This window comes from Hetaerina americana, unplaced genomic scaffold (assembly GCF_022747635.1).
Source record: "Hetaerina americana unplaced genomic scaffold, ioHetAmer1.1.p SCAF_1, whole genome shotgun sequence".
NCBI lineage: Eukaryota > Metazoa > Arthropoda > Insecta > Odonata > Calopterygidae > Hetaerina > Hetaerina americana.
This window is the reverse complement of record NW_027286069.1, coordinates 349,629-374,598: the sequence shown is the minus strand read 5'-3', so window position 1 is coordinate 374,598 and position 24,970 is coordinate 349,629. Positions and strand designations below refer to the sequence as shown.

The window sequence follows — 24,970 nt, the reverse complement described above, 5'->3', positions numbered from 1 at the left end:
ACTCACTGGTTCACTTATATATTAAGAAGTGACCCTGTGTTCATGTTTATCTGCACATTAGTAGTATCATCCTAACATTTTATTCTAGGAGCTCATGCAATCCATACCTTCTCAGTTGAATGATAAGCACGCGTATTTTCGCTAATGTATATTACGCCTCTACTATAATAATAAAATACCAAAATATCATTCCAACTTTCTTCCCTTGTGATAGGCACAATCTGAGTTTTAAGAAACTGGATAAAAACGTTTGCTGATGTACCTGAATCAAATTCCTTCGAAATAACAGGGGCGAAGGGTCACAATTGAAGAAAATTGTCACCGGCTGATCCCGTCATAATCGTAACAGCATTGTAAAAATAGCAGTGATATTAATACAATACGTACGGAATCCTCAATCGACAATGCGTACTTCATCCGAAGCCTTCACTAATCGTTCATTTATATATTTTACAGTTAATTCCCTAGTATTCTAGAATGTGTACGCAAGGCTTAAAAGAGTGCAGAAATAAAATGCGGATAAGCACTTCCCGCTGGATTATTCGTTATTCCAGGTGCCACTGTCACCTATCTCTTCCGTGTAAAAATAAGAATGAACACCAATTCCTCATTTACATTTCGACGAATATATTTGTCAAAATCGTATAAAATTTTTCGGAAAATGGTATCATTCACATACGATTATGAAACCCCAACCGCCAACCCGTTCTTCCGGTTCAGCCCGCCTGGCATCGCTTCGATCGCTACTACGAAATTTTCTTCATAGGGGGAGGGTTGGCTCGAGTAATTGGAAATGGCGAACGTAAATTTGAGTTTAGATGAAATCATCCAAAAGAAGTTTAAGTTTGGTTCCAATAAAGGACGGGGAAGGTAATAATGTTTTGATTTGTTTAGAAATGACTTTAATCCATATTGTTTACTCTTGGTTCTCCGGTAAATAGACTGTAATTTTGCTGGAAACCCCTTGCAGTAGTAGAGTCTGAAATGCTACCACACCTAAGTGACATTTATTCTCATATTTTGAGTATAACTGATATTTTTCACGCTTTAGAAACAAGTTCCTTGCCTTTTAAAGTGAAAATATTTCAGGGTTATATGGAAGCGGTGATGCGATTCGTTATCAGTAATGACCTACTACTTGTGGTACATCTGATTCTGGAATGTAATAATTTTTGTGTACAGTAATATGAATGTATGCAGTTTTATATGTGGATACAGTGTAGTTGGGAATTAAAAGCTTATCGGTTCGTTTTCTGAGCGTTCCTTGTAGTAATATTAGTGACCAGAGCGAATGTGCTAATACCGGGTGGTTGTGTTTACATATGTTAATGGTTGCCAAATTACGTTTCGTTGCAGATTAAACCTTATTCATGCTGTACATTTGTCATGTGGATCTTTAATATGAACCTAAAATGCCAAATTTTCGAAGGAATGTGGAGTTGAGTGAATTAAGCAGGCTCTGTACTCTGGATTAATCCAAACAGTGCTTATATTTCCACTAATAGAGGCAACTTAATGCTTATCATTTTTATTTCTCCAAATTTTAATGCATGGAATTCATGTGTTGAAAGTATGGAATACTTCATTAGCCAACACAATTGGCTCTTGAATGAACACATATTGACATCAGTGAAATATTATTTCATTGTCAGGCGAGTGTTTCTTATCTCGAGATTTATCTTTAATTCGATTAAAATTGCTGGGACTAAATCCCAGTTACAAATAACGGCGTCGTACCATTTTTATCAGAAGCGGAAATCCTTAAATTGTGTATTTTAATTCCTGGTCGTTAATAGGAAACATTCTGAGAATCACGGCTGTAAAATATGTTCAGTAAATTTCTTAATATATTGCTGCCGGTAGATTTTCTCCTAGTCTCAGATCCTGGGACCACCAGAGTAAATGGAAATTCGTAATTTATAGCTGTAAAATTAAATAAAATGAAAGTGGCATCATTTTGATAGATGTTATCAATGTAAATATTCAAGATTACATGACGTGTTTTATTCAACATAGTGTTTGTCGATTTTGATCATTGAAATGACGTCGATCAAATTATTAGGGTGTATCCTTGTAATTAGGTATCCTGTTAATTACCGATTAACACAATACTAGCTGTAGAATTTAATCAAATTATCACGTGAATTTTACTACCTAATTTTCAGCGGTAATCCTGATGTTTATAATGTAGAAAATCATTCAAAACTTCAGTGGTTTATGCAAGATAATTTGGCGCATTCTATGGTTTTATGAGTTTCTGTGAGGTATATTTTTATCTGAATAAAGAATGTTTGTAAAGATGATGTGGCCCTTTGTGGTGAAGTGATTATGTATCACATTCTTTTTATTTGCCATGTGAAATAAGTTTGGTGGTTATTAATAGGTTAGCCATTGGCATGAATAGATTAGCAATTGGCATTTTGATTCGATTTGGAATAATTTACGAGACTAAGTAAATATAATTTCCAGGTTGTTCTTAAGCAAACATTTACTCTGATATTCTCTTTGTTTTCATCAAATCAAAATAGTGTTTAATTCTAGCTCTGTACTTCTGCACTTAATATTTTCATCTTTCATCTCAAACACCAGTTGTACTTTTGGATATAATAATTTTCCTTTCAGTAAACTGTGTCTTGATCTTTCAATCTGTGTTTTGAAAGCTTCCCATCCTAGGTTTTAAAAGTTAGGGCACCAATTCTTCATAAGTATTTAGCAATTGTAACCGTCCTTCATTTATAATTTTTTATTCAGAATATCATGTGTTCTGGGTTATTTTTATCCTGTATTCTGAAAGGTACAAGGTTATAGTTTATTAAAGTAATTATTTTTATTGGATTGTGTTTCAGATAATACAAAATATGTAGGCTTACAGTGCACATTACCTGGAATTCATTCCTATTGTTAAATGGTCTCGTTTTTAGGGGTAAAGCACAAGCAGCTGGAGCAAAGAGGACAGCGGCAGCCAGGGGGAGAGGGGGAGCTGTAGTGAACCAGACAGGGGCACCTGCTAGAATAACCCAAGGAACTAAAGCGGCACCTGGAAGCAAAGTCACCAAAGTTGGAGGGGGTGGTGCCAAGCTGGTGACTAAAAGAGGTGATGCTCGACTTACAATCATAGCCAAGAAGCGCCTTAAGTTGAGTGATGCACGAGACAGGCTGGCTGAAATTGCCAAGCAGAGTGGAGACGCCAGAGAAAAGCTGACTCAGCTTCGAAGGACAAAGGTGAGAACAATTTAATGTCATTGGTTAGATTAGTTTGGGTGGATATTGCATATTTGACCTGCTTTAGAAGCCGTTTCAAAGTGCCATGTTTATTGACGTGAAAAGCTGGTGAAGTTCTGAAAATTTGCAGTGCTTCTGGGAAAATTAGCCACAATATCAATTGTGAAAGTGTTTGATCCATTATTTTCCAATGATGAAGAGCTAGTTTTCATCAATTTTCTCCCCTCGTGGCCTTGTAACTTGAGAATAAAATGTATAAATTCTTACAATGAATCTTGGATTTAACAAACGTTGTGTTTCCTCTTGTATTGTTTACCTGTGAGCTTTAACGTACCTTTTTCAGAGTTCATTTGAGTGCATATTTTTGTGATAATGTATATTAAATCCCCAGTACTCTCCTTCTAGTTCATAAAATGTTGTGAGAATTGTGCAATTACATGGCTGATAATTACAACTCGACATAATTATGACTACATGGTAACATTGTAAGTCATGTCTTCATGAATGTCAAAAATAATCAAGGACCTTTCTTATTTAAATTTTTTTTTAATATTCAAAATTATTTTGGAACTAAATACGTGCTGAAAATATTCTCTTGATCTGAATGGAAATTATTGTATAACCAGAGCCATAATTCCAAATGTTGGTTTGATAGACGAGAGTAGAGCTCACCTGATTTGAACTAATTAAGGCATAACAGCATGTGAAATTCAAATGACAGGGTATTATGGTGCCAGGTCCTTTCACAAGAAGATCTAGCGGCCAAAAAAAATCCTTCAGCTTGGGTGAAACTCGAGTTTCCAGAGGGATCACCTGGAATTAAATCCAGATCCTCTAGATGGTAGTAGTTCAATGCCATATTGAGTGGAATATATACGGAGATAATTTCTCTACATTTCATTTCACATTAATCCAAAAACAGCACTTTGGCCTATATATAAGACTTTTAACAATAGAAACAATTACAAACATCCAAGCCCTAGATGGAGAAAAACCCACCTAAGTGGGAATCGAACCTGCAACCTCTGAGTTGGCAGGCAAGGACGTTATCCAACCGCCACCGTGGCTGATAAAATAGAAAATCTGTTTCTGTGGTGCAAGGAAAATTATATTTGTTATTGTATATTCTGTTAATAACTACTGCTATGGTACAAGTTCCATTGAAAGTAACAATTATCTTAATGATACAATTTTAGTTGGTGAATCAGTCTGTAGCAAATACTGGGAAGACGTCATGGCCTGCTTCAGGTGCATCCCACTTGGATCCCCTTCGTACTGTTCGTGGTGGTAATATAACTGTCCGCAAGGGCCGAAATGGAAGAATTAGTCTTTCCACTAAGCGTAACGTGGAGATGATGTGGAAGCCATTGGCAAAGTCATCATGGGACTGGGGAAAGGGTAGTATTGCACCCTATCATGACCTTGATGATCCTGGTGAAAATATGAGTAATGTGCCATCATTAGGCCTCAGGGAACCTTTACCTGGTAAGTTATAAAACTATTATGCTTTTTTTAAGTTTTAAGATCTGCTTGTTGTTGGAAAACTGTATTTTCACCTAATTTTGTGATGATTCACATTGTGAAAGTTCTTTAAGGTGTTGGTGTGAAAAGGTAATAATGGCCATGCTCATTTTCTAAGTTCCAAATTGTTGGATTATCCATTTTTTTTAATTATGTAAGATAAAATGTTTGCATATTCTATTTTATGGTTTTGTAGACCAATGACAAAACTGTTAGGGTGGCTTCTGTATGTTTCAGTTCATCTACAAGCTCTAGCAACTACACTGTTGAATATAATGTGTTTAAGTTTGCCATGTAATGGGAGCATATGAGTCCCATGGTATAAAGATGATTAAGAATGCTAATCATGGTCGAGTTTAGGTATTTGTGGAAGTGCTAAAATTGTAGGGAATAAAATTAATCAATTGAATTGCAGATATAAATGTGATGCCAATTTTTATGGCTGGTGAAGGGGAGTGGTTTTTGTGGAACCACGGGCGATAGTTAATAGTTCTCTGGACATATTTTGCAGGTGTTGGGTGTTAAAAATTATTGCTTTATATTTTCTTGTTTGATATTTGTGGAAATTAAATCAACAAAAATAGCCTCAATATTTAGGAGATGAGAAACAAAATGAGAAAGGTGTGAGTGACTGCAAATGAGAAATTGGAATAGACATGATAGAAGGTGGAAGATGTGGAGCTATTGGCTGTTAAAGAAATAATCTCAAGGAAGAAGATCCTAAGGCCAATAAAAATAATTACGAAGAACTCCTATACCGGTATTTCGGTCACACAGGTGACCATCAACGGGGAGAAAATCAAATAGGGCACTTGAACTAAGAAGAGGAATGTGCACAGGCACCGTCCAAAGTCAAGTGGGTGTTCAGGTCGGGGGGTGAGGTATATATACCTGGAGGGGCAAGGGGGGAGGGGTTAAGTGATGGTCCGTAGGTGGGGGGGAGTTTGTTGAGGTCACGTGGGAAGGAGTGGGGGAAGAGTGGTGGCTATTAGGAGGGGGCTGTCTGTTTCTGAAATGACTAACAAAATTAAAAAGTGAACTGTTGATGATGCCTGGTTCATTGTTCATAAGTTTATTCTTGTTTAAGTGTATGTGTAAGCTCTCACAGGCATCGAGTTTATAGTGTTGTATCGGTTTTAATAATGTTAAGTCGTTGGGAGTGATAGAGTGTTCCGTTTCAAAAATGTGTTTGGCGACCGCTGATCTATCGAAACGTCCGTTCTTAAAGTGTCCTATGTGTTCCTTGAATCTGATTTTGGGATTACGTTTGGTCTGTCCAATGTAGGAGAGTTGGCAGTGTGAGCAAGTAATTTCGTAAATACCTGATTTGTCTAACTGTGGTGTTATGTCTTTCGGGTTCCCTAAACACGTAAGAAGAGTGTTACGGTTCGCGTAAGTGACATTGGTACCAATTTGTTTAAAGACCTTATCAAGGCCTCGGGTTAATGTGGGGAAGAAAGGTAATGCGATAAATTTATTATTGTTGTCTTTCCGTTGTGGTAGAAGTGTAGTATGTTTATTGGCAAGTTTTCTTTTTTTGTTTCTAACTAATTTGTCTATAATTTGGGGTGTGTATCCGTTGTTAATGGCTATTTGTTTGATGTTTTCCAACTCTTTGAAATAGCGTTGTTTGTTGAGTGGTGTCGTCAGTAGTCTGTGTATGAGAAAATTAAAAGCTGCCATTTTTTGTTGAAAGGGGTGGTGTGAATCTGCTTTGATGTAGTTGTCGGTGTGGGTCTGTTTTCTAAAAATGTCAAACTCTAAGCCCTCATGGTTTTTAATTACTAGTATGTCCAAGAAAGGCAGTGAGTTATGTTGTTCGACTTCAAAGGTGAATTTTATGGAATTGTGTTTTTTGTTCAGCCGGTCCAAAAAGTCATTTATGTCACACTTGCTGGTGTCAAAAATGGCAAAAATGTCGTCTACGTATCTAAGCCAAGTGTTGGGGAAATAGTCAAACGTGTGTTTACAGTCTATTTCAAAGTAATGTAGGAAGATGTTAGCGACAAAGCAGGAAAGAGGATTTCCCATAGCTGTGCCTTGCGTTTGTTTGTAAAATTTTTGGTTGAATTGAAAGTATGTTATGTCCATGCAAGTTTTAGTAAGAGTAACGTATTCTTTAATTTCAATGGGTGTTATGTCTTTTGTGTGTAGCCAATCTGCGATGTTTTCAAGGGCAATATCAATGGGTACGCTCGGGAAGAGTTGTTCCACGTCAAAAGAGACAAGAATCTCATGGGGCTGGATACGTAGGTGTTTTCTGCTTGGCAAGCACACTATAAATAACAATATTCCATCCTCAGAAACAAGTGTGAATTATAAATACAAGAAAAATGAAAAACATGAGCAATTCCTGTAGGTCTTTCATGCCTTCCTTAAAGTTAGAGTGGGGGCCATATGTCAAAAATAAATAATAAAACACATTGTCATTTGTCAAGATTCAGTTCGATTCCAATGTGAAGAATGCCATATGGCCAATGTACATCAAAATGACAACTGGAGAGTGCAGGTTGTGTGTTGATTACCAAAGCTGAATGATGAGATGCGCAGTCATGAATACTTCATGCCAAACCTGGCAATGCTCTTTTTGAACCAAGAAAGAGAGAGAGTGGTAATTAGTTCCTTGGAAAAGTGGTCATTGGTGGGATAAAGAGGAAGAAGAATCCATGGCATATTCTTCACTCAATGGACTCAACTCAAAAGTGATGTCAAATGGGGAAAAAAGTGCACCACTAGCATTTAGCCTGTGATGAACCAAGTTCCAGTAGCATACATTCAAAAAAACATTAAAGTGTATTTCGGTTTTTGGATGGAGTTTTCACCATCAGTGATGCATTCCAAAAATGCTTTATCCTTCTTTGGACAAGTGAAATATTTATGTGACAAATAAAAATATCTTAACTTTAATAAAAATAAGTGCCTTATTCTTGCAATGACTGGATTAGATGGTCAAACTAAAAAGAAGAGAGAGGGAGAGTAGTAGTAGTTTTTTGAGGAGGCGACACTGACTGCTGACGTCATTTGGGCTATTAGGGATGGGTGAGGAAGGGGGGAGAAACCCAGCATCTGCAATAGCCTACCCTACGAAAGGCACCAAGGGTTTTGCTGTTTAACGTCCCATCTGATGGATGGCTTAACAACTTTAAGCACCTAATATAAGGATCAGGATACCCCTGAAAAAGATACTGTCTCCTGGATATGAGCCTGGGTCCTGTAGGTGGGAAGCCATTGTATTCGCCACCACACCGTCTCGATCCCCATGAGATATGAGGGAATAATAATGCCTAAGTATTAATGTCGAGTACGTCAATCACTCGGGTTGTGTGAATATCATGCTGGCTGGCTGATGCGGATGTGAAAGCTGCACTCTTGATTGACCTCATCTTGAAGGACTTCTAGAGAGAGCCTTTGATGGTATGAGATCTGGCGTATGTCCACCTCCCTCCCCCTCTGGTGTATCCAGGAATGAGGAAGCAAGTGGAGTGTTTGAACTCGTGTCACTTAGGAGGGGCTTGGATCTTTTTCCAAGATTAGGACAGTTTCAAAGACAACTATTTAGCATGTCAACAGAATACTCTTTGCAGCAGAGTAGTTCTAATTCACCTTAAACAAAGGAGTATTTGCAGTAATTTCCAGTAAAAATCCATTAATTAGAAAAATTAGAAAAATCCATTAAAATTCCAGTAATGTGACACCAGTGTACATATTTGTTATACAGATATTCAAACCAAGAAGTGAACCTTGAAACATGGCTGCCAAGTATCATCAAAGATAATCCTACCTTTCATGAGCCTTTTTAGCTAATCCTCTCAGCTAACAGAAAAGAGAGTGAGCAGTTTTTGATGAATCAACTGCCTGGTAGTCTAAAGCCAGTTATTTTCTATTGAAGGACGTATACTTATTCAGCCAAAGATGCATTTTGTGCATTCATTTTATCCAAGGGCGAAATAGAAATATACCAAAATATTCTTTCTGCATGTTTTATTCCAATGCAGTTATGACACGCTCACTTACGCAACACTTATAAACTGTGGAGTATTAATACTAAGAGTAGCTGTAGAGTTTACAATTAATGCATTTAGTGAATTTAAATTTTTTGGTGAGTGTTAATATTTTAATGAGATAAAATCTTAACTCAAACAGTTTACTTTTAAGTTTACTTTTTGTAGCATGCTATATTTTTATTATTTATGCCACCTAAAGGGATTGAGGTTAACTATGAAGGTGATCTGAAAAGTTTTCGGCCTGATGGTGACAAGGACAATTTTATGTTTTCAAAAAAGTTTTATTTTTCAGCATAAATCACCGTTCATCTAATGATGTTCCAGCTCTGTTAACCTGTCTTTATGGTGTTCATCTAGAAGTGCTACACAAAGCAATTGTCTACAGCCACAATTGCTTCTTTATTAGATGAAAAACGTTGACTAACGAGGAAACTTTTCAGCTTTCAGAAGAGATGAATGTCCAAGCCAAATCTGGGGAATAGGGTGGATGTCCTAGCACTTAGTTCTGATGGAAAACGGTTCTTTTCCTCTGCAAGCCATGTCTGATTTCACTAATTTTTGTGCCCAGTTTCATTATAAGGTTAGAATAGACTCCCCAGTTATTGTTTTACTTTTTTCAAGACAGTTGATCTACAGAATTCCTTTTGCATCCCAAAAAACTGACATCTCCTGCTGATGGCACCAACTTCAGACCTGAAGATCCGGCCACTATCCACTGCATGGATTGTTGTTCTGATTCTGGTGTGTAATAGAGAATCAGTGTTTCATCCATTGTCACATATCAATGCAGAAAATCACTTTTTTGTGAAGTGTGCCAAGCTCAGGTTGGAAAGTGCCATATGAATGAATTTTGGATCCACAGTAAGCACGTGAGGCACTCATATTGCACGAAGCATTGCCCTCTGCAAAATGTAACCAATGCATTCTCTTCATATCTCTACACTAACAGCAAGTTCACGCACATTCGTACACTGACCTTCCAAAATCATATCATGCACTTTTGTTTGAAGGTTTTCACATCCATGTTTAAACTTGGCCGCCCATTTCTTCAGGATGAAAATTGAAGGCGATGAATCCCAAGTACACATTTACAGTACTTGAATGAAATTGTCGGTATTAAAACCTTCTTTCATGAAGGATTTTATCACTACAAACATACCGCAACTGATTCAAACAACTGCCTGCAGTGAACTGCTGAATGGAATGGCTTGCAATTTTACATAGAAAATCACAAAGAGTTGTGATGCCATCTATGGTCAAGGAGGTTGAGAAATTTTCAGATCACCCTTGTATAATAATCATTGCTTTGAATATTGAAATAATATTGAATAATATTATTTCAATATTGAAAGAAAAAATATTCCCTTCATTTAACTGAGATTTAACTTTCATTTCAGGGGATTATGCGAATGCAGAGTTAGTGCCATCACATTCATTACTCCTACGGCGCACAGTGAATAATGATCAAATGCATGCTTCACGCCCTCCACCCCTACCTCCTCTTCCTCCCTCCGTGCATTCATATAGAGGGGCAGCAGCGGGGCTGGGTCCATCTTCTGAAAGAGGTCCCATGGGTCTGCAGGCCTTGAGCATGAACCACCCGTGGGCTAAAGGAAACACTTCACCTAGGCATTATGACCTCAGGGGTCATCCACCTAGACCACCCATTGTACCTTCTAAGGTAGGTTCACCCTATTAATGTGTACTTCTGATGTGATCACACAGCTGTCACCAATCTGGACTGATTATGGTGGGCAATAGGCAAAATCTAGACCATCTGGGAATTCAACGCATGCTAAATAGAACCTTACCAATGGAGTATGTCTCCCCATTTTTCTTGTATGATCTTGATCACCTACACTCTCTGATTACAGCCCCCCCGAGGTGTAATAAAATTCCATTAAAATATTATGTAGTCTATGATAGAACAGGGCCCTGCATCTTTCTTTATTGTGTGGATTTTTTTCTTTGCGATGAAAGGAAGGAAAAAACACAGTAATCCCACATTTACAGTTTCAAACCATTGATTTTTGATGCAGTGCCTCATTATCATGTGAAAAAGTTACTGGGCATACCATGCATAGCCCGGTCATGGAGGAGATAGTAGAATGGATGGGAAGATGAGGTTTAGTTTTTAAAATGCAAATTTCATACCATTGAACTTGAACAATTCTTACCCGGGTCCCCAAAAGGATTTTTGGTGGGAATCAAAGTTTCCTTTCATCAAAGCTAAGCTAGTATTTTTTTCTATTTGGTGCTGGATATGGTCAGTGACCTTAAAATTCCACTGGAATTTAAAGAAGATGTAGGCTTTTATGGATGAATGATTAACATAGGTCATCAACTGTTGACAAGTGAATGGTGTTGTGTCAGTAATTGTTTTTTGTAAGGGATCATATTTCAATTCAAATAAAATTTGATATTTCTATTGTATGTTGAGGTATTTTAATGTGATTTTTATTTAGACTTTTAGAAGAATATTTCACTTTCAAACTAATTTGAAAAGTTTTTGTAACTTGATTAAGAGAATTTGTTGTTTCAGGCGTAACTTTATGGAATTTGCATAACATATTGAAATGTAATGAAATAATTGACTTTGTAATTCCACGCACTTTGTGTGGAAGTGTGTGGAATTACAAAGTCAATTATTTCATAGTAGTAGTTTTGAGGGGAGGCGACCGACAGCTAAGGTCATTTGCGCCATAGGGGATGGATAGGAAAGGATGAAGGGTGGAGAGAAACCCGGCGTCGGCATTAGCCTACTCTTTACGAACGGCGCCAAGGGGTCCGCAGTTTAACGTCCCATCCGACGGACGGCGTACTCACTCAAAGTGCCCTCCACAAAGCACCTCAAGTAGGGATCGAGATACCTCTGAAAAATATTCAACACCGCCGGGATTTGAACCCGCGCCCTCATGGTGGGAAGCCAGTACGTTAGCCCCCGCACCATCTCGATCCCCAATTATTTCATTACATTTCAATTGATTAAGAGACAAATGTTCTCTTGATGATGCATTTATTCCATGCAGTGATTTCAGTTATTGATATTTATTAAATATAAACTTTAGATTAGTTGTTCTTTTGTGAGGAAAATATTTTGTGATACAGTTAACATAAATTGAGAATAAATCAAAAGCATAGAAACACCTCGTACACATCTCTTTCTTTAGCCATCTGTTAAAGAACTTTCAAGTGACTATCTCCTTGGGGGAAAAAAGAGAGCTTGCTGCTGGAATTGTCCATACAGAGGCTCCAAATATGGAGTTAAAATATCATTTGTCATTTCAAGTAACTGCCATTTGCTGAGGTTCATCAGTGATTGAAGGACCACACAATTGTTGATGTATTGTGAAAAGCATGTAAAATACCTTTCTAAATAGATCTAAATGCTTGATATGAAGCCAGTTGAAAAAGCTATCCTGTTTAAATATAAAATATCAGGGTTTTACTGCACTTTAAAAAAATAATGCTTTTAATAATAATTTGTCAATGTTGAATCAAGTCTTTAAACATCTTATTTGAAAATAAATGTGGTTTTACTGCTTAGGTTGAAGCATCTAACTGATATTTCTGTTCCTTCCTATCTCAGAGGCAAGGCATGTCGCTGCTGCTATCGGAGAGGGAGGAGTGGGGTGGGGGAGGAGGGGAAGCACCTGCTGTTGGATCATCTTATCAGGGAATTTCTACGATTGCATTGAAGCGCAATTCTCATCCACAAGGTTCTGGTGATCACCTGCCTAGGTACATACCATTGGTGACCTTGCTGTATTGTTGCATGCCCGCTTTTATCAGATCCACCGCAGCTTAGCATCGAGTAGTGATTTTTTTCCAATTAGCCCAGAGCCAGATAAGGTTCGATACAATCATTGATGTATAAAGTACAGATTCAGATGTGATGTGGCAGAACTGTCCAATAATATCAGAGACAAAAAAAATTTTGCAATTTTTTGACTTAAAGAAGATGTATTTTTGACTAGTTTCAATGCACTACATAATTTTTGTAGTATATTGAAACAAGTTGAAAATAAATCTTTATTAAGCAAAAAATTGCAATAGTTTTTGGTCTCTGTTATTAAACATTGATATGTTTAATTCATGATAAGTAAAAATCAGGGTTTGTATTTTATATTAATTATGTTGTGAATACATGCAAAATGTTATGGTGTTTACATATAATAAGCTGTTAGGGACCATGATCTCGTAAAGAAAATAGCTCGAAAAGTTATGCGCTACAGTATTTTTTTGAACATCACTTTAGCAAGAGAAGACATTGGGATAAGGAAAAAATAGTTACATCTTTGCAAGCCATGGAAGTGTGTGTATGATTGATGTTATTCACTGTTATTGAAATGATATTTATCAGAGGTTCCATAAAACATAGACTAAATCATCAAAAATGGGCTTACGGATTTTAAAGGATTGTTGTAATTTTCCACACATTCATATTAGGATATATCACTCACAGTGGACAATTATGTCCTTTGCCATTGCCACTGTGGTTATTTTCCTTAATAATTTATATCTTTTAAAATATTTATTCTAAAATTTAAAAAAAATTAACCCTATGCTAAATTGTCTATTCTATTTAGTGAAAATTTTACTTATGTAATATTTCATATTTTCACTTCTTCATTCAATTTTAAGTTTTGAACCTCCATTCTAAATGTTAGTTTTGTGTGATATAATTTGAAACAATCCTCTAAACATAGGCCTGCATTGCTGTCGGGGTCCCAGTACATTGTATTCCTCCTTTTATTTCGTGCGGAGCACACCTTACATCTTCTTTGAGACATGGCCTTCTTCCCGGTCGGCGGTATCTTTTCAACGAAGTGCCTCTGGACCAAACTTCCTCACTGGAACTTACACTGTCAGATCCAATGCTCACTTCACTTTCTCTGTCCAAATCTTCAACTTAAGTCTGTATTTCATCTTCACTCAAAAAAAGCTTATTCCTCTTGGAATCCATTGGGTGTTATACATAAGGCTTTTTTATTCCTCTTTCTCAAGAAAGAAATCTTATGACTGTGACCAGACGGTGGTGAGGCCTTCAGCCCCCTCAATTATTACGATGGAACAGACAGAAAGAATGATTCATGAATGGTTCCAGAGAAATTTGATAGGGAGATCATATCAAGCAGAACCTGAGGAGAAAGCGTACATGCAGGAGTTGCTTGAATTATCTTCCTTATATAGAGTGCCTTTTCATGTAGTCAACGTAATTAGGAAGACTCATAATCTTTGAGGCCAAGGGCAACCATAGCAATTTAAAAAAATCGATGGCACCCCAGAAAAATATTGAAAATGGAGAGGAGAGCAGAGCAGGACTGCGCACGTCGATCTACATATGAGGCCTGTGGACTGCAGACGTACCACGATAAGTGATTGAATACCACAGTATCCTTTGTGGTATTCAATCACCTATATTCATTGCATATGTCATCTGTTTCCTACAGCCCATTTGCAATAAAATTTTCGTACCATAGTTCGTGAATTAGTTCGTACAGTAGTGTACCTTCAGCTAGATAAGTTTACTGCAAAGGCTTTTATGGTGATGCACATATGACTTGATGATTTTTGAGTGACTGGATATAAATTTTGCTGGAATTGCTGCCATAGTGAAAATTGAATATGCTGACTGTGATGCCATTGACACCATCATCCAGTGAGTTGGACCATGTGTTCAGAACCCAAAAAAACATGATGTCTTGGGTGCACCATCAGGATTTCAAGCATCACTTTGATTGATATGAATGGAATAAATTCTGTGCAAACAAAATTGAATGTGGGTAGCTTACATTGTTAATAGTTATTTTTTAAGATCCAGCTTAGTTTTGTTCGCTTTTTCTACCTTACATAGATGTAGGTTTATATCCATTTCATAGTATTCCATAAGTGGTAACAGATAAAAATATGCTGGTGGAAAAATCCCTAAAAAATGATTACATTTATAATAATACATTGTAATAATCTTCATCTGCCATGTGAGCAAAGAATAATGCATTGCAGATGTCCAAATATATTGTAAAAGCGTATCTGAATCACAAAAAAATTTTTCTTTTGCAGTCATTTTTCTCAGAAGTGACATAAAAGAAGCTTACTTCAACGACCATTTAAAAATCCCAAACAATTTCCATATCTATCTGCTAAGAATTATTATTATGCGATTTTGGCAGTACCTTTGCAGTCGAGGCATATGATCTGCCATGGGCAGTCTTTTTTATCCAATCATTAGAAGCTTAATCTTGTGTACTATGATATTTTTATATCATATTACATAGTACCCTGCAAGCCACATCTAGGGTGTGTGGCAGTGGGTGATGTGGAGTAATGCCAGGTTTTGGATCCATATGTACATTTTTTTCTTGATTATACTCTCGAATGATTTGTTTATTTTTACAAGGATGGCAAGAAAAATATAAATTTAGCATTTTATTTTTTAAATATATATTGCATTAAATTTTTGTCAATAGGTGGATAGGTATTTTAATATGTGCCTAATTTGGTATTTTTTAAATAATGTTATTCTCTTCTACATTTGAATAGTGGGAAAGGTTATATGGAGGATGAGGCGATGCGAATAGAGGACGAGGATGAAGCTGAGGATGATGCCGAGGAGGAGGAGTATGCACTCATGGGCATAAATGCGAGGAAAGCCGGAAGAATAAGCCGAGAACTAAAAGCAAGACTTGACATTCCACCTGCAGCTGCCTCTGGACAATTAGCACCTTTCCAAAGGCCCGCCAAGTATGCATAGTTGAAAATAGGCAATGTAATAGGCTCATTCTAATGTTATTTAAACAGACCAACTCATTGCACACAAGTTTGTTGTTTGTAGGCATTGCTGTGTGTCGCATGCACTTAAAAAGGTCTTCATTTTAATTGCAAGTAAAAATGGTCAACTTTCATGTGTACACTTAGAAATTGTCATGATACGTTGTGAATTTCATGAAATCATAATTCATTATTGATGAATTCTATGGTCTCGGGCTCAACTTTGTGGAGGTTCATGTTCGTTTAAATGAAAATACTTTGTAACTTCCGCACAATTTTTATTCGTACTACCGGTTTCGGCGTCATCATCAGGTATCTGATGATGACGCCAAAGCATTGAAACGGGTAGTACGAATAAAAATTGTGTGGAAGTTACAAAGTATTTTCATTTAAACGTTCATTATTGATGGTTTTCAGCTAACAAAAAAGCAGAAACCATTGAACCTGGTGCTTCACCTTCACATGTGTTTCCACTTGGACAATCTGGCAAAATATTAATGAATGACAATATTGATTTTTTACAATATTTTGCCTTTACTTCACTTTAAAACATAGCTGCAATTGATAATTGTTAGTAAACAGAGCAAACACGTAGTGTGGGTATTTGGCTGTTTGCATTACCCATTCAATTGATTAATATTTGAATAATTAACTCCTAGTCTTAAGATATGCAGTTCACAAACTCTATTTGTACTGTTATCTTCTGAATACTGTTGAAATTAGTTAATATTTCTAAGAGTTAAAGTGCGTTTAGTCATCCCCATCCCCAGTTGTGGTATGAAATAATTGAACTCAATTTTACATAAAATGTAAATTTGAGGTTAAAGTTTTTGAAGCCATTCTATCAGGTTTTCAATCTTTTCTCAACCCATTTTGAAACAAGTTCTCTCTGTTAATTTAAGCTCCCAGTTACATGTTGATGTGATTTCCCCGAGTTTCATAATTTATGGTTTCCAACATCAGAGGCATAATTTGAAAATACCCTGATTTTAGTAGTTGAGGCATGGAAATTCAGAAAATAACTCTTGGTCAAGTTTAATGCCCCATACTTCGATATCCAACCAGCTGTTAAATTGTTTGAAATTTCCAATTTTTAATGTGCTCAACTTCTGCAATTTTTTTACTATGAATTGGTGATTTCTCATGCTTCTTGTATTATTTGAGTAAGTCACTAGTTGCGGACATTTTCCCATGGCCTTAGATTAAGGTTTCTCATATTTAATCCCTCTGTTCCACAGTTCTCAGCACCAAAGAGCACCTGCTGCTGTTCCAAATGATGCTACAGCTTCTCAACAACGGTACAAAGTGAGAGTGTCCAATTTACAACCCACTGTGACTCAGGAAGATATTAGGGTAGGTAGGAATGTAATATCTATGCATATCTGGGGGATCATGATGGTACGGTGGCTAACGTATTGCCTTCCTGCCCATAGGGCCCAGATTCGAATCCTGGTGGTGGCTGGATGTTTCACTGCTATCTCAATCCCTACTTTAGGTGTCGCTAGATGAAGGCCACTTAAAGTGAATGTGCCATCCATCAGATGGGATGTTAACTTGTGAACCTCTTGGCACTTTTTGTTAAGAGTAGGCTAATTTCAATGCTGGGTTTCTTCCCTTCCTTCTCCCATTCCCTAAAACTTCCTACCCATATTGAATTACCCACCTATCCCTTCTGGTGCAAATTACCCCTGCTGTCAGTTGCCTCCCCTAATAACTGTTGCTGCTGTATCTTCATCTATTATCAGTTGACTGAAAGAGTACGAAAGTTAACATTTTGTGTATTTACATTCAATAGGAGCTTTTCGAAGACATAGGTCCATTGGCTTGTCCTCCTAGACTCCTCCCACCCCCCTCTGGCGAAGCCATTGTCTGCTTTCGAGAGCGCTCTGATGCAGCAAGAGCGGTGGATGTGTACCACCTTAGACAGTTGGATGGTCAACCCATGCGCTGCTCCCTCGTCTCCAGCACCACCAGCACTACCAGCACCACCAGCAGCAGCACCAACAACAGGTGTGTTTTGACATTCATTTTTTCACCGTACCCTCAGGTGCTTGACACATTGTGATTGAATATGTCTCCTGCAGTAAGTGATCTTTGATTGTCGTCTTCATTTTATATTTTCATTGTAAAATATTTGCGCTAAGACTAACAAAATTGTATATTGTTCACTGGATGGTAAAGACTGAAAAGGTAATTAATTATTTATTATTTTCAATGCTGTATGTATATATTTCATCTGGCTATTTTACAATGGTAGAATATAAGACATGTCACCCAAGGCAAATAAATATATGCATACATATATTTGAGAAATGGTCTTTAATGGAAATTACAGCTTGTCATACCTTGATGAAAAATATTCATTTAGATCATAAACACAATACTTGATTAAAAAAGGTTTCAATCTGGATTAAGACATCCAACACGAGGTGTTATATTAAATACCTGCGGGGAAATGATTATAAATTTTAATGTCTGTGTAAAGGGGTCCCTTTTGAAACAAAGACATGGAATGCTGTATTACAGATCCTTTCTTTCTTTTGTGGTACAATCATGGATAAAATCACTCTCTCTTTACTAAATAAATGAGTATTTCATAGCCTAAATTGTTTTGATGCTGAAGATGTTTGCAAGAAACTTCAAAGTTGTCCTGCTTGATGAATATTCGATCCAAATGATTTGGTCTAAGTACTTCTCATTAGTTGAAAGAATGGTCTCAATCATGCAATCCAAGTATCAAGCTTGGCATTAATTAATATTAAAGTTGTGTATGAGTGGGTATGATTCACGGAAAAGTTTTCCTTACAAGTGAGTTTGTGTTTTAGTTAACTCCTGCATGTATTCACTACTTATACTTTGTGAGCGTATTAAAGGAGATATGAGTAAAGGATTGGACCCTGCCTGACAATAAGTACCATTGAAAATGAAAAATAGTAACTTTGTGATTCCGTTGAAAAATTTTTATTACGAGATGACCTGGGTTTTGACGAAATAAGTACCATATTTGTGCATGCATAAGCTGATGTTTTTGGCTACAATTTATGATGAAAAAATACCCATCAGCTTAACTTTGCACCTTGTGAAAATATTTGACAAAATTCTTTATTCTCAGGTCTAGGTAATTGATTATTTAAGTGAAATTTGTTGTCTCCGGCATAACTTCATGGAATTTACTTAACAAATTGAAATGAAATTATTGACTTCGTCATTGCACACTCTGTGTAATTCCACACACAAAGTTTGTGGAATTACAAAGTCAATAATTTCACTTCATTTCAATATGAAAGTAGAAGTTTTAGCATTATTTTCCTGTAAATTTAAAAGTAGTTCCCTTAATTTTATATTGAATACTATTATTTATATTCGTTTATCTAATTCCTGTTCTTTATTGATAATAATTTGACTTGATATAAAAATATATGTTTACTTATACTTCAACCTTGGAATTTAACGCTCAACTGTTGTTTGAAGGATAACTTAAATATAGAGGCATTCATTTGACCTTCACTGCAAACGGCAAGTCATCTAATGAGAAACAGAAAGACACTGCTTCCACTTTTTAGAACTAATTGCCTGAATGGTGATTGTAAAGTATTAACAAAATGGCTTTTAAAAGAGCTGAGACCTCACTACACAATTATTTGCATTACATGTAGTTCTATAGGACCAATCCCAAGCGAATTAGGATAATCAAGAGTGGAATTGCAATTGTATGGAAATATGTAATGACATGAGCCAACATTTATTATTACACTCATGCAAGAGTACCACTAGATGTGATTTTCATTCTGCCAAATTAAAATCAAGATGACAGTGAAAACCCTTGAAGCATCTGCCAAACTCCTTAGACCAGGGACTTCGTAGGACAGTAGTGTCACAGGCTGGTTTAGGAATGGAAGCATGGATATTCTTCCATGGTTGAAACACTACGCACCATAGATCGAGTGATCCATCTCCATCTTATTGAAAATTAATCTGCAAGACGTAATCTGTTGACAGGTGTAAGTCATTTCAATGAGAGCCAGGAGAGTTAAATTCATGCTAATAAAGGTGCTTAAGTGCTTGTATCCATTGTTATTACAACATTACTTGAATGAAAGTAGAACACCATGTATTTTCTAGAAAAAGTTTTCATTTGGTACAACTAGTTTCAACATTCATCTACCTCATCCTCAGGTGCTGGAGGATGAAGCCTGTGTGTTGAAACTAGTTGTACCAAAGAAAATTGTTTTGTGGAAAATCATAGTGTTCTTCCTCCATTCAAAAATTTAAAATAGTTTTTAGCTTCACATTAAGAGGTGCATTAATGAAAAAAGAAAAATGCCAACCAATTATGAATAACAAAGTATTTATTAGAATTATAAGCCATGAAGAAAAAAATGGTATGTTTAGTGTTTTTGCGTGTCATTACAAAATATATATTATTATATGTAAGATAATGTCATAAACTGCAGGAGCATTTATAATGCTGAGGGCATACAAACAAGCAATATATCTAGGCAGTAAAATGTGTAGACAACTTGTAAACCTACTGATGACTTCCCCTTGAGTTGAGGGTAGGCAAAGAAACTTTGCACTTCCATATAAAGAATCTTTATGTCGAAGTGCAAAGTTTCTCTACCCTCATCATGAAGGAATTGCACAAAATTAAGCCTGAAACTATTATGTTTTTCCCTAGAAGTACATATAGGTGTGAAATATTCCCAGACTGATACCCTCAGTGGCCAGCCTTGTAGATGTGTCAATGAGGAAATTACGTTTTGATCTATGTCCTGTGTGTTGCATAATTTAGATTTAAATATTTCCAATCTCAAATATCTCAGGCTGTGACTGAGTGGACACTTTTCTATAAATATTGCTTCGATGACGTTTTCTTTATTTATATCTCAATATCGCAATCATTCTTTTGTCTCATTTCAGCAATAATGTAAAGTCTTCAGGAGGATCAACCAATCCCCTTCATGCTACCAGCTCACGGCCGTCCATGCCCACATCTTCATCAACCCTTAAACTTCCATCAGGAGGCAAGACGCCTGTAATGCCAGACATAGCAACAATTCACAAAGCACTGTTCAATAAGGCGTGAGCAATTTCACTGAGGTGAGTACAAAGTTCATCGATTGAGTGCACATGTAATGTAATTGGATCTATCCGGGTGCAACTGCCAAAACCAGAATTCACTTAAAACCCTAATTTATCAAATTGGCAAACCCGATTTTTTTAAAATCTCTCACCTACCTAGGGAGAAGATTTTATAGAAATGTGTTTTTCTCAGTTTTCATTCATTGTATTTATTTTGTACCGTGAAAGGATACAAATGGAATTGCTGCATTCAGGCATACATTAAAAAGATATCTACAGCACAATATGTTCTACTCGGTTGACGAATATCTCAACAATATTCCCAACCAGTAAGTTCATACTTTTAGTTTCTAGCAATGGTCATGGTCTGATTCATGTTAATGATCAATGATTTTTCTGAATTTGATATTGCATGTGCCTGTTACAGCCAATGTTCATGGGTTTGTAACAAACATTTATGTAACTATGAGCATCATTTCTTTTATGTATCTTAACTGAGCCTGTGTCTTTGCTCCTCTTTGACGTGCCTTGTATCATGTACATACACACCCACCTGGTATTTTTGTATTGTGATCAATGGGCAAATAAAAAGTAATAATAATAACCTTGCTTGAGAAGCACCTTGTATAATGAGTAATTTGAAGTTTGAAGGCTCTGCTTCGTAAAATTTCATGATCACTTGGCAATTTTTCATACACAGAACTTTATAGTACAGGGTGAGGCATAATGGACTCCCTAGTTCCAAAATATCACTGAAGAGCGCGCAGGTGAATTAGCGGAGTGGAAGCAGTGGCATTAGCTGGGGGAAACAATGCCATTTTCAGTAGTCACCATAAACATATTGTAGAGAATAACTTCATTATGCAAAAAATCTTATGCTATCTAAAAATTCCCTGTCCAATCGTTTCGGTTTCATATCAGAGTGGCACTTAATCAATTGGCATTTCAGACATCTGTGCATGGAGCCATGACTTCAAGGCAATCAATATCAATTTCTTACTGATATATGCAATGAAAAGGTAAAAAGCATGTGGGTTATAAAAACATTTCTGAAAGTAACTCCATCATCTCTTAAATGTGCATAATAGTACTATTGCATACATAGTTTATGAATATTCAATAACTTCAATGAAATGAAAGAAACCTTCACTTCAAAAATAAAAGCAATTTTCAATATTGTCATAATGCAATAATCTGATATTTTATATTATTTAAGGTGCATACTGCCTAATTTTTTAATCATCTGTCAATCTTATTGCTTCTTGAAAAAACATTCTAAATAGAGCTTTCTTTTTGTTCATCTGGTGAAGTCATTCTTTTCAGGAAAGGTAAACTTCCCGACACATGACAGCTCATTGTACTGCTAGTCTCAAAGTTTGGATCATTCTCACAAAATTATTGAGTTCGGAAGTCATTTGGTCGAGCCCCTGGGCTATAAATTTTCTTGTCAGGATTATTTTTGCTGGCCCTTTGTCATTTGCCCTTCCATCTGCATCTTGGTTCAAGGAATTTTCTTCGTCAACTTTTCTCAGGGAAGCCGTGCTGGTTCAGAATACAAAAATTTTAAAAATAAGCAAACATTTCAAGAATTGTTTAATGATTCAGCAATTAAAAGTTTAATCTGTCAAACTAAAATATTCCCAAGGCAGAATACTTTTCTTAAAACTATTTTTTAGACTTAAGTGTCATGCTTCAAATAGAGGTCCCTTGATTGCTTGAGGGGATCGAGATGGTGCGGGGGCTAACGTACTGGCTTCCCACCCAGAGGGCCCGGGTTCAAATCCCGGCGGTGTTGAATATTTTTCAGAGGTATCTCGATCCCTACTTGACGTGCTTTGTGGAGGGCACTTTGAGTGAGTACGCCGTCCGTCGGATGGGACGTTAAGCTGCGGAACCCTTGGCGCTTTTCGTAAAGAGTAGGCTAATGCCGATGCCAGGTTTCCCTCCACCCTTCATCCTTTCCTGTCCATCCCCTATGGCACAAATGACCTTAGCTGTCGGTCGCCTCCCCTAAAAACTACTCCTTGATTGCTTGACAATTTCTCTTGTAACCTTTTTACCCTATGTCATACCAAATGAAATGTTAACATTATTTTAATTTATGGTTTAAAGAAAATTGTTATAATTGCAAATTTGTTTTTCTCATAATGACCAACTTCCCCCACATCTTGGCTGAATCTGTTGAATGTATTTTAAAGAAAGTTATGTTTTGTAAGACACTACTGTTCATACATTTGCAAATGGTCAAAATAAGAACTTAATGGTGGTGGATAATGTTCATCTGTACTAATTTTTTCTTGATAGAAATGATTGAATTACTGCCCACATTCCTGTTCCAATTGTCGCGATGGATAGTGCTGTCTCGCAATGAAATTGGCTTGCGCTTGCTGAAAATTTTACGCTGATTGTAATCATGGTAAATTTTCATTTCAGGTTGATGGAGAGGCACATGTTCATCAGAAGTGAATGGGACTTTGGGCAAGAATGACTATTGTTTTCTGCTTGAGACTCTTATCAGGTTGGGTGGGCAATAATAGCTGATGAAAGACAATGATCCTATACAAACTGAGCATAGTGGTTTTTGTTTCACAAGTGACAGTGTTAAAATTCATGAAGAATATTACTCCTTATGGAACTCCATAATTACATTGATCAGTCAGTGCTGCAGCTAAGTTGTAGCTGTTCACATTATAAATAAAGGAATTTATCATTTAGAGCATTGTTGTTTACTGTAATGTGTCTAGAATTATTTTTTATGTAGGTCTATAGTTCCCAATCATAATTTGTATCTATAATGGAAAGAGGGAATGCATTGTTTGGTTATATTGTCTTACTTAGTTTTTACATGTTGTGTGCAGTTTTAAGTTATTATATAATGAATTATGCAGCTTGTGTGAACTGCTTATGGACATAACACAAATGCTCTAATGGGTTGTCTTTGGAAGAATGGAAGGTTGAGTGTATTCAGAATTCCTCTCCAGATTTCTCTTCAGAATGTTTTTTAATTGTCAATGGTTGTTTATCAGCAGCTGTAATCATAAATTAATACTAAGTTACCTCATCATGGATGATTTTGAAAAAAGGGTACTTTACACTGCTTGCATGTTATCCTATTTTTAATGATTTTTAGATATAATGGTTTTTATTTGTTATTTAATAATTTATTTTATTGTTTAACATGATTGCTTTAATTTTTCTGGACAAGACTCGTCAAATGGTTTTTATTCTTATTTTAGAGGTTGATTTTAAGTATCATAATGACTAACAGAATGAAAGGGGAAGGTATAATTAGAACATTAATTTCTTGTCAGAACATGAGGATATGGGTGGATTTTCCAAGTAAACTAGTCTCCTGGAGGTTTCCACTGAAACTCCATGTACAAATTTTGATTGTGTGTACATTTTGAGTGATGCACCGATTTCCTACTATGTATGTTCAAATAGTATATTGAATGACAGGTACTTTCCATTTAAATTTCAATGAAAATCCTTGGGTTAAGCATAAGAAAGTTACCAGAGTTATTTTCGTAATATACAATGAAAATTAATCACTAAATACCAATGCAACAAATAATTAGTTAATTGCACAAATAAAAAAACTGTTTCAAAACCTATGAAAATTAATTAAAAATATCCTCAATAAATTTTATGACCATTACATTTATTTAAATGGTGAAAAACTGGCATAACTTATGGAATTCTATTTGCTGACAACCTGTCTTCTGGTTTTACTTTTTCGTACGGATAAAGATGTGCATGTATCTAAACTTGCTTGTGTCATGTACTTACAGCTTTTAAACTGGACTCAAAATGTGTTATACATTTTTTTTTCATTTATATCTACACTATCTATATTTCATTTATATCTACATATACACATTCAAACATGAAAAACCCACCATATGGCGAACAAATATTCTTTCTCATGGATATAGATAAAATGAATAGTAACACACATAAAAGACGAACACAGGAAGAATCAAGCAGATCACATGTGCACAAATATTTCCTTGACCAGGACTTGAAACACAGATCTTTTGACTAGTCGGGCCCATGTTCTAACCAATTGAGCTGTCAAGGAAACATAATTTACACTGAAATCTGTGGGGGGTTTATGCAAACAATTGCCCCAATTCTTTGGTCCGGAGATGGCGATAGGGTGGTCTCACCCACCAAAGGAGAAGTGGGCGATGACAAGAGGGAAGGACAGTAGGGAAAGCAATCATATAGCATCATAAAGGATAGGAACATTGCATTTCGTGGCACACACAGCCAGAAGAAGGAGACGAGCCACATTGGCCAATATGCATTCAAACATGAAAAACCTGCCATATGGGACCTTCCCCACCTCTCCTGTGTTTGTCTTTTAT

General features: G+C 36.3%; 1 protein-coding gene across 1 annotated transcript; it reads left to right on the top strand.

The window, feature by feature from the left end:
* The first annotated feature begins 779 nt into the window (after nt 1–779).
* LOC139687208 (uncharacterized) lies at nt 780–24,155 on the top strand. The gene is made up of 10 exons (XM_071584333.1): nt 780–870; nt 2,922–3,222; nt 4,419–4,707; nt 10,145–10,428; nt 12,337–12,488; nt 15,291–15,491; nt 16,757–16,871; nt 17,314–17,528; nt 20,439–20,618; nt 23,034–24,155. The coding sequence occupies exons 1-9, from the start codon at nt 794–796 to the stop codon at nt 20,602–20,604; spliced, it is 1,800 nt and encodes a 599-aa protein (XP_071440434.1). The 5' UTR covers nt 780–793; the 3' UTR covers nt 20,605–20,618; nt 23,034–24,155.
* Nucleotides 24,156–24,970: the final 815 nt, after the last annotated feature.